Source organism: Lonchura striata, chromosome 8 (assembly GCF_050655825.1).
Source record: "Lonchura striata isolate lonStrDom1 chromosome 8, ASM5065582v1, whole genome shotgun sequence".
Lineage (NCBI taxonomy): Eukaryota > Metazoa > Chordata > Aves > Passeriformes > Estrildidae > Lonchura > Lonchura striata.
In genome coordinates, this window is record NC_140710.1 from 6,652,501 (window position 1) to 6,668,444 (window position 15,944).

Consider the following 15,944-nt stretch of genomic DNA (forward strand, 5'->3'; position numbering starts at 1 on the left):
GCATTCTAAAGTGTGACCTATCAGTTTCAAGTGCTGCTTCCCTCATAAGCTGTAAAGGGTAATTGTGTTGCTAAATACCTGTTGCATTTAATCTCAAGAATGTCAATTTAAATGAGTTTGCAAAGTGCATTATGATCTGTTACAATAAGGACTCAAAAAGTCAAATTCATTGCTGGTATAAAATGAGCACCATCAACTAAAATTGCATTGGTTTCTCCCAGAATTCCACCCCATTTCAGGGTATTGTAGTCAACCTTAGTTTTTTAGGAAAAGCTGGTAGCAAATTTTGAGGTTACTGTTGGCAATTAATTGGTTCAATACTAAGTTCTTTTGTCACTGTAATTTTAAAGCATAAGGAACAGCAGTGATGCTATAGACATAATTATTTGTCATCTTTTACTGCTTTCTTCTTTTCAAGCCATTGACAAATCTTCTTGATCTGCTGAGATGCTTTTAGCTTTTCTTGCTTTGAAACTCATAGACATGAAAGTTATTTTTATTAAAAATGTCGTGTTCATATACTGGTTAAAGGGAGTTGAGTTTAAAATTAGTAAACAAGGTCTGACTGAGACTGATACTTTATATTTGCTGCTTCAGCATTGCTTCCAATTTCTGTCCTTAACCTGAAAATCAAAATGTGATATGTGATAGAAATGACCACATGCATAGAGAAATATCTCCAGGGTAGATCAGGGCAGTCCAGACCCCTGGAGTACACCAGGGTGCTGGGGGATTGTGTTGTATCCACAGCACCACTCCATCTCTCCATCTACAGGCACACAAACTGCATTGGGTTTTTTTGTGTCCCACCAGAGACAGCAGCAGGAGCTACAGTTCTTCCTTGAGTTTATACCAAAGCAGTGGTAATCCTCACTGGAGAGGGTTTTACAAGATCAGCAGTGTCCTACTTTCTTTGAAATACCAACCTATGAACAGTTGCTGGCCCTCACAGCCCCTGGACATCACCAGGAGCCTCTTGTCTCCTGCACCTGTGTATTGTTTACTCTCTTACTCCTCCTCTGCCCTTGATGCTCAGCTAGGCTTGTTTCCAAACCAATTACATGTTTTGTCATGTAGAAATAGCACCTTCTGTACATTGAGCCGTATCCCAGATTTCATAGGAAGATGTTTTTGCTCTTGGTTTTAGAGAGCCACTCCTGAGATAACTCCTACTCAAGGAGCTGCTTTGAAAATATGCTAAAAATTGCCTTTGCTGATCAATTACACCCAGCTGTGGTTTGACCCACAAATGTGTTTTGGTAAGAAGATTTAATTCTCTGTGAGATCCTTCTGTACCTTCATCAAGCTCTGGATTGTCACAGAAGTGTCTCTGAAAGATGATGTGTTTCACAAAGCGGCTCTGCAGCCCATTTTTGCTGGAGCAGGCAGAGTTCCTCAGGACTACTCACAAGGGGGATGGCTTGACATAAAGCCAGAGGTGCTGAGATTCTTGGAATATTCCATGAAGAAACATGGAGAGATACTTCAGACTGAGTTAACTGGAGTGGTCTTATTTAGGTGCTTTAACTCCTTTTACAGAAACCAAAATACTCATTTCAGTGCCAAGTTGTTATAGAAGGACTACATTTGCTTCATGCCCTGCTGAGAGATGCTGGCAGGAGCTATTATCAAAGACTCCTTTTCCCCTTAGTCATTTAATAGTAGCAGCTTCTCTTTTATTCTGTGCTCTCTGAGAGCAGAATAGGAAGTGATAATCTCCTTGGAATACAGCAGACACCTGTTTGATAAGTGGTAATTGCATTATTCCTGGAGGATTATCACAGTGGTGCTTGTTTCTTTGTAATGAAGCTCCACTATTATAAGCAGAGCAGAACTTCACTAGAAGATACACATTCCAGGTAAGGGAAACAGAAAATAGGAAACAATCATCCTTTTTAGAAGCTCATTTTTAGAAGTCAGTAGCACTGTGTTTTCAAGAGCTAACATTGCAAAAATCCAATTCCTTAGAAAATGATATCCATGAAGAAGAGGCAGCATAAAAATCCTATCAGTGTTTGAAGCATTTTTTTGGAAGCAGTTCTGCTAGCACAACTGCTTGAACTGTGCCAAGGAATTATATAGTGCTGGAAACATATCAGGCACTTCTCTGCCATCCAGTGTTGTACAATGTTGTGAAGTAAATGGCATCCCACCGTAGACCAGAAACGTGCCAAGCATTTGGCTGATACTCTGTGAATGCAAAGCAGTTCCCAAGGTGTATCTGTGAATATCTGTGGGCAATATGTGATGTGGATGAATTGTTGTTAGTTTATACTGTTTATGATTTTTTTTTTGCTCCTGAGCTTAAAAAACTGGTAATGGTTTTGTGTCTCTTCTGAATAGTGAAAAATAAATGGTTTGAGATCATACTCAGTAAAAACAAGTATTATACTGTCTATAGTCTATGGCAGTTGCATAGTTGCATAAAGAAAATACCAGAAATTTAACAGACTCTGATGGAACATAAAAGCAAGCAAATAAAACAGGACAATTTTGAGGAAAGGATATAAAGCAAGACAGGTTAGAACTCTATTGAGTGTTTTTGCAGTTGTTATGAGTCTGAATCCATGTTAAGTGCAGCTGAATTTTTGATTTAGAATATTAAAAGTAAGACTACACAGTACCACAAAACACTATAACCAGACTTTAAAGCATGTGGTCATCCACAGAGAACTGAAGGATGAGTGGACACTGGCCCTTTCCCATGTTTTCAGGTGCTAGAGGCATTCTTGTTCTTTTTTTTAATTGACCTTTTCTTTTCTTTACCTTGATCCCTCTCTCGATGGATGCTTTGACGCCTGGTATTTGTTGTTACCCAAAGACAGTCTCTCTTTAACTTAGGAAAGGTTGGGAATCCTAGTTTATCTATGAACAACACTCTGTTAGTTGTAATTTATCTTGGTTTAGTTAGAGAATTGTTTTTTTCACTTCCAGAGACCTTCAGGAATGTACAGTGAGTTATGACCTGTTCCCAGGCATGTGTGTTTTATAGATCAGTTCACACAGGTGTACTTATTAATAAATTCACTGGACCAATTTACATGCCTGAGTTTTAACCACTGAGTAATTAGCGAAAGCATTGCTGAGGAACTGGAAATTTGGGAAATGTGTCATTATTTGCATATCAGTATAAAGCAATTACTAAATTAAAGAGTGCACGTTGTGACAAACATGAAGCTCCTTTACTGTTGCTTTGTCAGTGCACATTAACATCAACTTGATGTGAAAGCCTGGCTTTCTCTGCATGAACTAAAAATCCTAAGGCAGAAGTACACAATGAATCACCCAGAGTTTGGAGGCTAGCACGCTGAATTGCCTTGGGGTTCAGACTGAGGAAAGAAAAAACTCATGTAAAAGACCATTGAGAAAACGTATCAGTGGAAAGTAATTAACTCAAGATCCACAATTAGCCTCATGGTCTATACTTAACTGTGTTCCAGGTCTTTCAGCGTGTATTTAATTCTGTTACCCTGTGTTTCAAGTAGCTGCAAATGGCTTGGCAGATTTTTCATCCTTTTTAATATTTACAGTTTTTGTCTAACAAGAAGAATGAGCTCTGTAAGTGATCATGGGTATTTATTTCAGTCTCTCAAGTATATTTATTTTTTAGCAGAATCCGTTGTACGAGGAAATATTATTTTCTTTGTTTCCTTTAAATATATTTGTGGTTTGAAGCAACATTAAGTACTACAGTAGCTGTCCTTCTGCTTTAATTCCTAATTTGCCTAACTAGGCTCAGTCAAATGAGAAATAATCAAAACCAGGGATAATTTTCATTCAGCCAGCAAACAAGAGGGGTAGATGCACAGTAACACGGCTGGTGATTAACAGGGCACGTAGCAAAAATTGGCATGTGTGTTCAACCAGCACACCAGGGCTGGGTGTTCCCAGAGCACCAGGCACCACTTTTTCTCAAGCTCACAAGAATCTCGTTGTGTTTTGTGGAGCTGTTGTGTTTGGTGGTTGCTGCTGCAGTGCCAGCATCCCTCTCCTGGTGTCTGAAGGGCTCAAGTGGCCTCCTCACTGTGCCTTGGGTCTCCTCCAGCCTCCCACACCATCCTGGAGATGATTCCAGAGCTGCTTCACCATACGTCTGCCCTCAGCACATGTAAAGATCTGCCAGCATTGTGCCTTCCCACTGCAGCAAAATAAGATACATTTGCAGCAGCCTTTTGGAATTCTGGAGAATTAACACAGCAGTCTCTTAATCCTAATCTAAATAATTTATCAAATTTTAAAACACAACTAATAGTTCAGACACTTTTTTCCCCTTCAGTTCAGAGCTCTTTAAACTTTTGGGTTCTGTGTTTTAACTCTATAGCATTCTTTTGTGATTTTAAGCTTCATTATAGTTCAGAGATCTACCATGGGAACACGACTGAAATCCTTGGAATGAATTTCCTACAACCTGTGTTGACAGGTTTAAATTACGTACTCTGACACTGTTCTTGTGGCTGGATTAGAAACTTTTTTTCAAGTTAAACCTGCGATAAGTAATTGTCACAGCGCTCTGGCACAATGCTAATGTGAAGTGACGTGTCCAAACTGGCCTCAGTAACATGAAGAACCCTAACAGGTGTGAGGGGTGGATCTTCCCATGGGCCCTGCTGAACTTCTAACAGGGGAAAAATAGTAGAAAAAGTGAAATGAACCTTGAATAAAGCTGTCAGCAGTAATTATCTCAACAACACTTTGTGAGGAGTTAAAATAAGCATTACTGATTTATAACCTGAACGCACTCCACGCTAGAGATGTTTTTTTCATCCAGTTAGTGTTTAAAATGAAACGTTGAATACCTGTCAAGATTTTTTTTTTTGCATAATGAAAATGAAGTTATTTTCCAGAGGAAGTTAATTTTAAGGGCTGTCAATTTTTTTTTAACTCTTCTGTTCATTTTCATATTTGTGCAATAGTTTAATAAAATAAACAAACCTCAAGCATACTTGACTGTTTTTCCCAGCTAATGCTATTTGATGTCAAAAGACAAAGTGGCTAATGTGGAATTACATCCACTTTTTATTGTTACTCAAGAGCTTACATCGCAGTAGATGAGCTTTAGGTGTTTGATTTTTTTTTTTAATGCTATGTACTGAACTTGGATAACAATGTCTAGTTGAGCAGTACAGACTGAAGAGAGCCCTTCAGTTCTGGGCAGTAAATCTTTCTGAGTCAATTAATTGCATAGTACAAAAAAGCAGTTGTTTCAGTCAACTAAAAGAATGTATTTAATAGATTTGGTTTTTGAATTGCAATGTACCTTCATTTTACATTGGGGTACTTGCTCTTTGTTGGTGTGATAGCACTTCTTTTATGTATAGTATGTATTTCCATATGGACAGAAGTAGTTTTACAATGTGTTACTATTGGAAAAATACTTGCTAACTTCTGAGAAAAAACAAGCCAAAGAACAAACATTAATTCACACAAAATCTTTAATCTCCTGAAGCTTTAAACATAACTTTTAAACATGAACATGCAGAAATTCTTAAATCATGTATCACTTTGCCTTTGTGAGATTTTACATTGACAAGAAGATAAGTTATTTATTGAATATAGACAGTGAGAAGTGATGGGTTTGGAAGTGTTGACCACTTGTTTGTTCCCAAGGAATTCAGTGAGGGTTTGTCTGAGCATAACAGGCTGCCCACACACTGCTGGTAATGCTTGGTTAAACACCAGGAGCTTCAGCCGTGGCAAGAACAAGCTCATATGAAAACTCAGGTCATAATTTTTACTTGAAATGATGAGTCTTTGAGTATCCTCATAAATGGAATGAGTTGTTTGGGAGACCACCACCTCCTTCTTGCATGGATTTCTTTCTCTGGATCTCCAGCCAGGAAATTGTGGAGCAATCTGATAATCTCTGGAGAACTGCAGAAGATTGCCAGAGTTCCTCCACTCTTATTCCCCCTGCTTCAATATTCACATGCAAGGACTATGCTGAATGCACTTAGAAACCACAATTTTATTCAACTGTTTGTTTAATGAAAAACTTCCTACTCTTGTATTTCAAGAGCAAAAACAAAACTTCACTCACTTGCTCTGCCTCAACCCCTGTACATTTGGAGTTTTCCTATATGCCACATTAATTGCTATATCCTGTCCACCATACAGATATTCCTTGCTTTTCCTTATTCTTCAATCTTGGAAAAGATATGTTCCTTCTTCAGTCTTGGAAAGGATAGATTACAAAAGGGAAATGGAAATGTGAGTGAGCCTCAGCTGTGGGGCAGCCTGACCAATCTAGCTCTGATGGTAAACAGCAAGAAGAATAACTTATTTTCTAGGTGTTCCAACTAGATTGGTTTATAATTTGTTTTGTCTTCTTACCTTACCTGCTGTCAGTGCACTTAGGCAATGAAAGCATTTGATCCCTAAAATATCTTGTATCCAAGTCCATCTAGTAATATCATGTACATGGAACATTTGATAGAAAAATAAGAATAGAAATGTTCCTTCTAGAGTTTTTCTTCCTTTTCAGAGTTTTTGTTCCTTCTTAAACTTCATATAATTGTGTTCAAAATACAACTTTTTTTCCTGTATCTTCAATAAAATCAATCCATCCACCCATCCATCTGATAAATTGGCATTTATCATACTTGGGAAATTTTTTTATGCTATAATAAAAGGTCACATAACAGAATAGTAAATTTAATATGAAAATTGAAATGCTTGATAATGCTCCTTGCTCAGCCATCTATCCTTATCCCTTCTCTTACCTGATGAGAGGAAAAAAAGCATCATAGTAATTAATCCAATGACAAAAAGGATCAAATTATGGGAATGAAATTTTCACAGAGGAGATACCTGCCAGTCATTGAGTATTTTGCTATGGGCACCTCTCTGAAGTTATTATGAATAACTGTGTGTTATGAAATGTACTTGGTCATGTGTATTTCTTTATTCTTAAGCCATGTATCAGTGAGTAAACTAGTAAATGGAGAAGGTAAGCAAGTCACATTTTGGGCATGGTGAAAGGGCTGTCACATGGAGTATTTGAACCAGGATTAGGTTTCAATCCGTAGGTAACACTGCATTCATTTCTGATTGAGAACTTTTTGCTGTGATATATGTGTATTACAACCCCCTATGTGTGCAGTGCAGCCTGCTAAGCAACCTTTAGAAAGAGCCCTTTTTATGGGAGATTTATGGGGGAGTCAAGTATCAGAAAACATGCTTTTTATTTTGTACACCAGAATCTTGTTTGCTTACTTTACCTCCGAGTATTAAAAGCAGAAAATAGATTTTTTTTTTCTTTACCTCAATAGAAAATCATGCTTGAGAGTTCCTCTATTTAGTTTCCTATTGAAGCAGATTGTATACAGCCAAACATGGTACTTCTAATACTTCTGTATTAGAAGTTTAGCTACTTGAATAATTGGACTTATTTATAGAAGTTATACAGAAATTACATTTCTTTTTAGGATAATTTTATATTAAGGATCCAGAAGGTTTATCCATGGCAAGGTTTTGGTTTTGGCTTGCTATTGTCAGGTAATGCCTGTTGCTTCACTTGCTGTGTGTGCAAGTGAAATCTGGCATCATTTTTAGAATCTTCTCCTTTGTGTATAGATCAAGTAATCTCTGAATTTCTTCCTGATGCTTTGTAAGATTTACCGTTTGACCTTTAAATTTCTGAGAACAAATTATCAAGAATCTCTACTTTATGCCAAAAAATGGTGCTAGAAAATACTTTGTCATGGAAAAATACCTCTCCAGTGAGTTGGAAAGAATTTATCATTTGAGTAATTTGAAAATAAAATTACCTCTTTACAGTGACTGAAACAGTTTCTCCTTTTCAGTGGTCTTTTAAAGAGACAAAAGCTGTTTTCTTTAAAATTAACAAATAATGGGTAATACAGCTGAAGGTTCCATTTAATAACTTGTCCTGATTAACAGGTAAGTGTCTGTATGTTCAGATAGATGCATTAATGTACATTAAAGCAAATCAGAGTGCCCACACACTCCAAAACCTCAAAACCCTCATTGCTCTTTTAACAATCAAAAGCTTAACAAAGAGCACAACATAAACCAATATTCCTACCTTCCTTAAACTTATACTTGCTCGTTCTGAATAGTTCTTGTTTACAAAAAGCTTTATCCCTTTGCAGAGATGGGATCCCTGGATGGCAAGTATCCTGTGAATAGCACAAGTTTTCAATAACTGAGGATGAAGAAGAATGTCCTTTTCTTTATAGATTATTGCCTTAAGCTGGACGCTTTGGGTGTCCCAGCTACATTCTGTAAAACATTAGAAAGTTTTTACAGCTTCCTTCACTTTGCTCATTAGGTATGGTTGCCATTCAAATCTCTTGAGATGCTGTTTTTCTCCATCACTGTGTGGCTGAACATGAGGAAGGTCAATTTGTCATATCCAATTACTCCTTTCCTGATGCAGTCCACTGAGCTTATAATTTTTGTATCAGCATTTCTCAGTGGAGTGAGTTCTGCAGCTGGAGTTCTCTGCTGCCACCGTTCCTTCACGTTCCTTCACGTTCCTTCTACTGTTCATCTTTTTCCGCATCTTCGGCATCTTGATTAAATATCTCTGGACTTGTACAAGAGACTGAGTTTGTTCCTTCATTTGTAATGTCAGAAGTCTTCAAGAGTGGGAATTAAGTTGTGCCAACAAGCTCTTTCTAGAAAATACAAAGTTTTGAGCTTATGGGTTTGTAATTTTTCCTATTATTCTGAGCATGAGATGGCAGCACTCTGGAATTACATGCTCTCAATGATTTCATTCTCTCCTGCAGACATCATGAAATATTTGGAGAAAAAATAGTGGGTTTATATTGTTCTGAATTATATTTATAGAAGCTTCTACATAAAACTAATATAACATGAAGAATAATTTATTATTTAAAGCATCCCGTCTCACTCCAGATTTGGCAAATATTTCTGGGTTAATCTGGGAGGTTGACAAGAATCCTGCATGTTTGGATCAGAAAAGATGTTGCTTAAGTTTATCCCTCAATTGCTAATGCTGGCAATTGAAAAACAAATCATCTCACACTGAGCATTTGCAAATAGTATTAGTGTCTTAGAGTTGGAAAGCACAAGTGAGCACCAGACTATTTCTTTCCTCTCTAAATTGTTAGATTTTGTAGTGATCTTTCTCTTAGTAGTTAAAATCTATTTCAAGTAACCTTTTGTGTGCATTTTGTCCAGCTTGCACCATTACCTCTTTGAATCTTAGAGCTATTGAATCAATTTAGATTGTTTCCTAAAAGGAGACATTCTTGCTGGCACTCTCCCTGAAATGTTTGAAATCTTGAATTTTATTTTCCTTCTCCTTAAAAGCTATAGGAGACCAAATAGGAGACTATTTAAACTTTAAATAAGCACAAGCAGTGTCTACACAGTGTTGAACAAAAGGTCTGGCTCTGGAGTTACTTTTTGCAAGTAATTTTCTTTATTTCTGATTTTGTTTCACTTTCCATCTCATGTACCTTTCAGTTCTGAGGCAGTTGGATTTGCACAAGCATAGGTTCCCTGCCTAAAAAAAGAGTGATCTTATTATTTTTGCTTTAGTGTATTATTTCTTTTATAACTATGCCTAGCTTGTAATTTACTCCCAAGTCCTGCAAATGCATTTTCAGTTTCTTTTCTTGTGCATGTGGAAGCCATCCCATTAAAATTTTGGTACCCACATAGTGGTGACTTTTATGTAAAAAAAGAAAAATTCAGAAAAGTGAGGGTTTTTTTCCACAGCCAGATGGGCTCATAAGCTAGAGAATGTGGGTAATCAGGTACTCAGGCTACAAACCAGCTTTTTCAGTTATGGGGTTGGTATAAAGGTTTTGTCCATTCCCGTGGGAAGGTGGCTGAAACACAATGATATTTTATTGCAATGATAATGTTCTGCATCTCTGTTTGGGAGGGAGCAGGTGCAGTATTCAGAAAGAAAAACCTCTCCTAGATCTACAGTTCTTCACACTGAGAAACTTCAGTGGTGTTTCCATTAGTGCCTTGTACTCACAGTACTAGGAAAGAGTTTGTTGAGCTGCCTGGAAAACAATCTTTTGCTTAGTCTTGGCGTTTTTATGATTTCCAAAATAAAGCTTGAGCTTTTGTGGTGCTAGAGTCTTTCTTTGCAAGATAGCTCTCTATCTTTGAATGAAGATAACTTTTTTCTAGAAGAATGTTGATGTCTCTCTTACTTTGGAATGAAGGCTATTTCTGCTATTTCTTTTCCAAAAACAAAAAAACTTCTCAGAAAGGGAAAGAAAACAAAAAGCAAAGGGAAGGGTGATTTCTCACACCAGTGTGCACAAACCCCCAACATTCCAGCAACTGTCTGGAGAGTAGGATGAAACAGGCTCTGATGTGGAACCCCTTCTGCTGTTAGCTCGTGTTTGAGAGACGCTTTGACACTATAATATAGGGTTGCAAATTGGAATTGCAACACCCTGCAATTGGGCCAAGTGATGAAGCAGCACAATAACTGCCTGCTTGATCTTACCACTCTCTCTTTAATGTGCATGTAAAAGATACCGGGAGCCTTTCCAGGCATCTGTCAGGGGATTTGATGCTGTGAGAGAGGGAACTGTGGGGCTGTGTGTGGTTAATGTGGGTGTTTGTGTGTTCTACCAGCATTTCATATGGTGTGATAGCTACAGGGCAAAGTTTCCGTTTATAACAGTTGGGTTTTGTTTATTATTAAAAGCTTATAAAAATAATAATTGGAATGGTGGATTATGGCAGAGAATGCAGTTCTTTTGCTCTTGTCACTGGAGTTTCATAGGTAATTGGTCTAGACCTGTGCATTGTCTTTAATATTTCATTTACTCCAGAGTATTATAACTCATTTCCTTTAAGGTGATTGCTGGGCTTTTTACACAGCTAAACTTGTGTTTAACCTTGCTGTGAGAATGTGACAGTAGGCTAGTTCAGACAGGTTAACATTCATTTGGTAACCAGCCTGCTTAATCAGCCTGCTTCAACCTGCAGCAAATTAAATCTCTGTGAGTTCTAGCAGACAAGTGAGAAAGTCGCTCTGAATTATGTATAAAAAATAAATGGGGTATTTTCAGTGCTCATGGCAGTAAATGAAATTTAAGGCTTACGGTTTATTCTTGGATTTTTGTTGAGAATGATTGAAATGTATTTTACCTTAATGTTTTTACAGTTCAATTAGGAGAGTGCTATATTTCAGAAATGTATAATGTAACTATTTTGTTCTGTGCCCTGCAAAAATACTAATAAGTTTTACAGGATCTGTTTTTCTGTTCTCTCTGCGCTTCATCTGAAGGAACCATTAGAAAAGAAGTTTTAAACATACACCCAGCACTACCACATCACTGAAATTTGCATAGCATTAAATACTTTGTCACTGCCAAAGCCAATCATTTTATTTAAGAGCTACTCACATTGTAAAATTGGTCCAGATAGGTCTTAGGTGCTTCTGAAATTGCTGTTTGTGGTCATCAAGCTTGCTTCTCCTGGACTGATGTGCTCTCCAGAAGCAGCAGGAGGCTGGGCAGCTTTAAATGCAGGGATGGCACGGGTGGTTCTGGTCACAGAGTGGCCAGATTAGTGTATTTTTAAATGGAATATAGGACCAGATTTTCAAATAATTTTGCTGTCTGTTTGCAGGCATCATAATAATTTTGTCTTTCAAATGATAGTGGAATTTTTCTGTTGGTAGTTCTTAAAAATTGAGATTTAGGCATACAGCAAAGGGCAGAAGTGCTGTTTCTGTTGGCACTGGCTGCTGACAATCCATCATGTGGACTGTGCTGAGTGCAGTGTCACCAGTTTGGGCTGTGTGTCTTTGTTCATATGAGGAACATGGTGTGCATTGACATTTAAATGATGATTTTAATGAGGAGATGAAATATATGTTTAAGTTGCCAATGTGATTGTGTCTATTGCAATATCTGCTGATAAACAGATCTTTCAAAACACAACTTTTTTTGAGATGATTCAAATGTTTTTAATTATTTGTATCAGTACTTTGCATCTTTAACAATTGCTTCTTGATTAGCAAAAAAAAATCAACATTTGCATAGCATAGCACTGTAAAAGTTGCCATTTACAGTAACATTTCAAACTTCAGTACTGCTTCAGGAGAAAAGAACAACTCAAGGCCCTTTGGAGTTTGCAGTTCCATTGAATTTGTTTTGATACTCTGTGCATACACCTCAGTGAAATTCAACTGATGTTTCCTTGAGTATTTTAATGTAAGGAATTCTTTTAGTTTTTCAGGCTTCTTAATATGTGTTTAAATAATGCATCTTTAATTTGAATCTCTAACAACCTTAAACCCTCCCCCCAACCTTTGACTGAGACTGTGGCTTTAATGGAGAATCACTGCTTGCCTTGTAGATGACTTTAGCTGTGTCAGGAGTGACTTTTCCTTGCCATCGACTCACAGTTGGAAGAAGATCTTCTCCTGTACAAACAAGGGAGCAGTCAGAGGAGGTAAGGACATCTCCTTTGTGTTACCAGGCTGCTCTAGGGACAGGCAGGGACACCTCAGGGTGCAGTGGTCACCATCCCTTTTGTGGTAGTGAGTCAATGGAATTGCATCTTACAACAATCCATTTACAGTTCCTGCAATTGTGACAAAGTGAGGAACTGGGCAAAGGAGTCATTGAAGATAAAGAGGAAAAACAAAGCAAGCAAACCCCAGCAAAGCATCTGACTGTGGGGGATGCGACCTCATTTCGTTGCACTAAAATTTTGATTTTTTTTCCTTTATATGGGTATTCCAAATACCCATATAAAAGCCACCGTTATGTGGCTTTTCTCCCTTTTTCTTATGCAGTTAGACCAGCTCTGGTACTATTAGATGGAAAAACAGCATTAAATTTGAATAAAATTTGCTTAACTATTTTTATGCAGAGATTCTTTAATAATGAATTTTGTCACATAATATTGCTCTCAACCAGACTTCTATTAAAAATTACCTTTGATAATGCTGTATAAAATAGTAAATTAAACTGTAGTATATTATGTGTATTTGTCACTGTGTGTGTTTTGTATTTCACTGAAAATATCTGAAAAGAAGCTTACAGTGGATTTTGGGTTTTGTTTTTTATACAGCAATGCACTGATGTTCATATGGTTAGTGATAGTGATGGAGATGACTTCGAAGATGCTACTGAGTTTGGAGTTGATGATGGAGAAATGTTTGGAGTAGCTTCATCTGCCTTGAGGAAATCACCAATGAGTAAGAGTTACAATTAACTGGAGCTTGTACAGCAGAGGCGAAAGCAGAGAGCTGGGAGGCGTCTGCAGAATTAGAAACTGGAAAGTATTTTTTTATAGGAATGGTAGAATTGTTTGAATAACATGCCTCATGTATGCATCAAAGGAAAATACTGCATACATAACTGGCAACTATAAAAACACCTTTCCATGGAGGGAAATTTTTAACATTGAAACTGAAGAATAATAATTGAACTTAAAATAGATGAGTAACAAATAAGGTCAGAGAAATTGTGATCTCTATCCAAATGCACCTGTAGATAACTATATTTCCACTTCCCTGTTTTGAAAATTCTACAGATTCTGTGTTTGATTGTTTTAGTCATTATGCTAATCAAATTTCTCAGTGATTATTTGCCCTTGAATTATGAAGAAAATTGAACAGGAGCAGTCAGTTACCTCCTACAAGCAATTCTTGCATACTCTTTATTTACTTTAAGCTTACCTTAGAGTTACTTCATTAGAAGTTTTTTAATATGGAAATAATAATATGGAAAACTCTTTAACATTTTCAGTAGGGAGGGTTGAGCCTTTCAAGCTTTAAAGAAAGTCCAGAGTACAAATTCTAAGCAAGTGATATATCACATTACACTGGACCTGAGGATTTTACTGTTAGGAAAACCTGAATATATTCATGACACCCTCTGGAAATTTCTTGTCTTTCAAAAGCTTCATAGTCAGTAGTCTGTCATGAAGTTTATATGGTTTCTTGGTAACTTGAGTAAGCTGGGAGCATGAAATACCTGTGAAGTGAATGTGTTTGCATATTACAACCTGTTTCCATAGAGTTGCATTTCTTTTCTTTTTTCCCCCATTTTTTAAGTGCCAGAAAATGCTGAAAATGAAGGAGATGCCTTATTACAATTTACAGCAGAATTTTCTTCAAGGTAAGCTTAGCCTCCTAACTGTGCAATTTTTATTACAAACTCAGTTAAAGTTAGTAAATAATGAAAGTAAGAATAAACCAAGTCTACATGTTTTCTTGTGAGATTATAGCATATTTAGACATCCTAATGGAATATAGCATATTTTGACATCCTAATCTAATTTATTTTAATTCTATCTCTGCTGCTAGAACTGCTTCTGAAATAAAATTATTTCTCAGCCTAAACTGGAGTGGTTGATTCTTGTCTTATTTATTTTTGCCGCTATGTAGTACCATTACTTAATTATGTAAAGGTCCAGAAGGATGAGAAAGACTGGTTATGTATGTTGATTTTATTATGATATGCAGGAACAGAAAAGCTGAAATTTATTAATACTGAAAAATAAATACATAGTTACTGTAAGAGTTTTCACAATAACAAAGTGGTTGGTTAAATATTGACTTATAAAAAACAGAGGTATTCTGGATTTTTTTAAAAACTTTATACTACCAAATCATGCACTGTTAAACAATTGCTTGTTTCATTGAATAGGTAGGAGCTGCAAAGTAATGCAAAGTTTATGTGCCTTCTGCTTTCACTCCTGTGATGAAATATTCCTTTATGTATGTGAGATACATTAATGTGCAATAGAAGAATGGCCTTCAATTCATCTTTAAGAATATAATAAAGAGAGGAAAGAATTTGAAAATTTAATAGAGATTTTATAGAAAATTGTGTAGAACTTAAGGTATCTACATGTGTAAACAGAATGTTTTTATGATCACGTTTGTAAGGTAGTAGTTCATTACTTTGAGTTTTTCAATGTCAGAAAACAAAGGGGTCCTAAATATTTTCTTTCTTTAGAAGAGTAATACTCATCTTTCTAAAGATTTAGCCAATGCATTATATTTGCAGAATATATAAAAATGTAGAATATTGAAATTACTTGATTTTGGCCTTTTTTATTAATTGGAAATTTTATCTCAAATAGATATGGTGACTGCCATCCTGTTTATTTTATTGGATCATTAGAGGCTGCTTTTCAAGAAGCCTTCTATGGGAAAGCTAGAGATGTAAGTGTGTATTAAAACTACTTTATTTAAAATAGTGGGGAAATGGAAATCACCTTAAGGGTTTCATCTTGATTTTTGAAAAGCTGAGCTACATTTTGGAGTTATTTTGCTTTTATTGTTTGAGAAGAGTTGTACTCATTCAGTTGACTGACTAAAATACTTACCTTGGTGGTTGCTGAAGTTGCAGTGAATAACTGATGCTTTCTAATCATTCAGACTGTATTTTTACTGGAGTTCTTTAGTTGTCAAATCTACTCATTTTCTTTTCCCCTCCTCCCTTTTCTTCCTGAAATAATGGTGTCCTAGCACCAGATAACCCTGCCTGTGAGCCTTATGCTTGACAAGTTCACTGTTGCATGTTGGTAACTCCTTTGAAGAATGGCTAATGAAATTGTAAATTTAAATTGGAAGCTCTCTCAAATACACTGTGCCTTTTCCCCCCCATTGTATAGCCTTTATCTGCCAAGTAAGGTCCAGTACTAAGGTTTGGTTGTTTAGTTTTTCTGTACATCCAACCAGGTATCTCAAGTTTCTGTTATTCCACGCACAGTTTTAAAATCAGTATTTTAATAAAATTAGAATGGGGACAGTTTATTTGAGTTTTGGTGACTTGATTCACTAAGGAGAAACCCAAAACCTTGCATAGTTAAGCACAGATAAAGCTGAAACACAAACAAGAAAATCATGCTGTTTAAATTTACTTTTTGTTTTTCCTGATAGATGTTTAATTTTAAAAGGAAGAATGTAGTTAATCATATGGGAAGGAGCCTTTATTATGTTAGGGGCTGTTCTG

At 36.5% G+C, this 15,944-nt stretch overlaps 1 protein-coding gene across 5 annotated transcripts in view; it reads left to right on the forward strand.

Moving 5' to 3' along the window:
- FAF1 (Fas associated factor 1) overlaps nucleotides 1-15,944 on the forward strand; it is a 159,924-nt gene that overhangs the window by 90,924 nt on the left and 53,056 nt on the right. For all 5 annotated transcript variants that reach the window (XM_085586271.1, XM_085586272.1, XM_085586273.1 and 2 more), the window contains 4 exons: nucleotides 12,328-12,423; nucleotides 13,048-13,174; nucleotides 14,036-14,099; nucleotides 15,070-15,151. In XM_085586271.1, coding sequence (XP_085442397.1) covers nucleotides 12,328-12,423; nucleotides 13,048-13,174; nucleotides 14,036-14,099; nucleotides 15,070-15,151 — 369 coding nt within the window. The remainder of the gene's footprint in view (nucleotides 1-12,327; nucleotides 12,424-13,047; nucleotides 13,175-14,035; nucleotides 14,100-15,069; nucleotides 15,152-15,944) is intronic.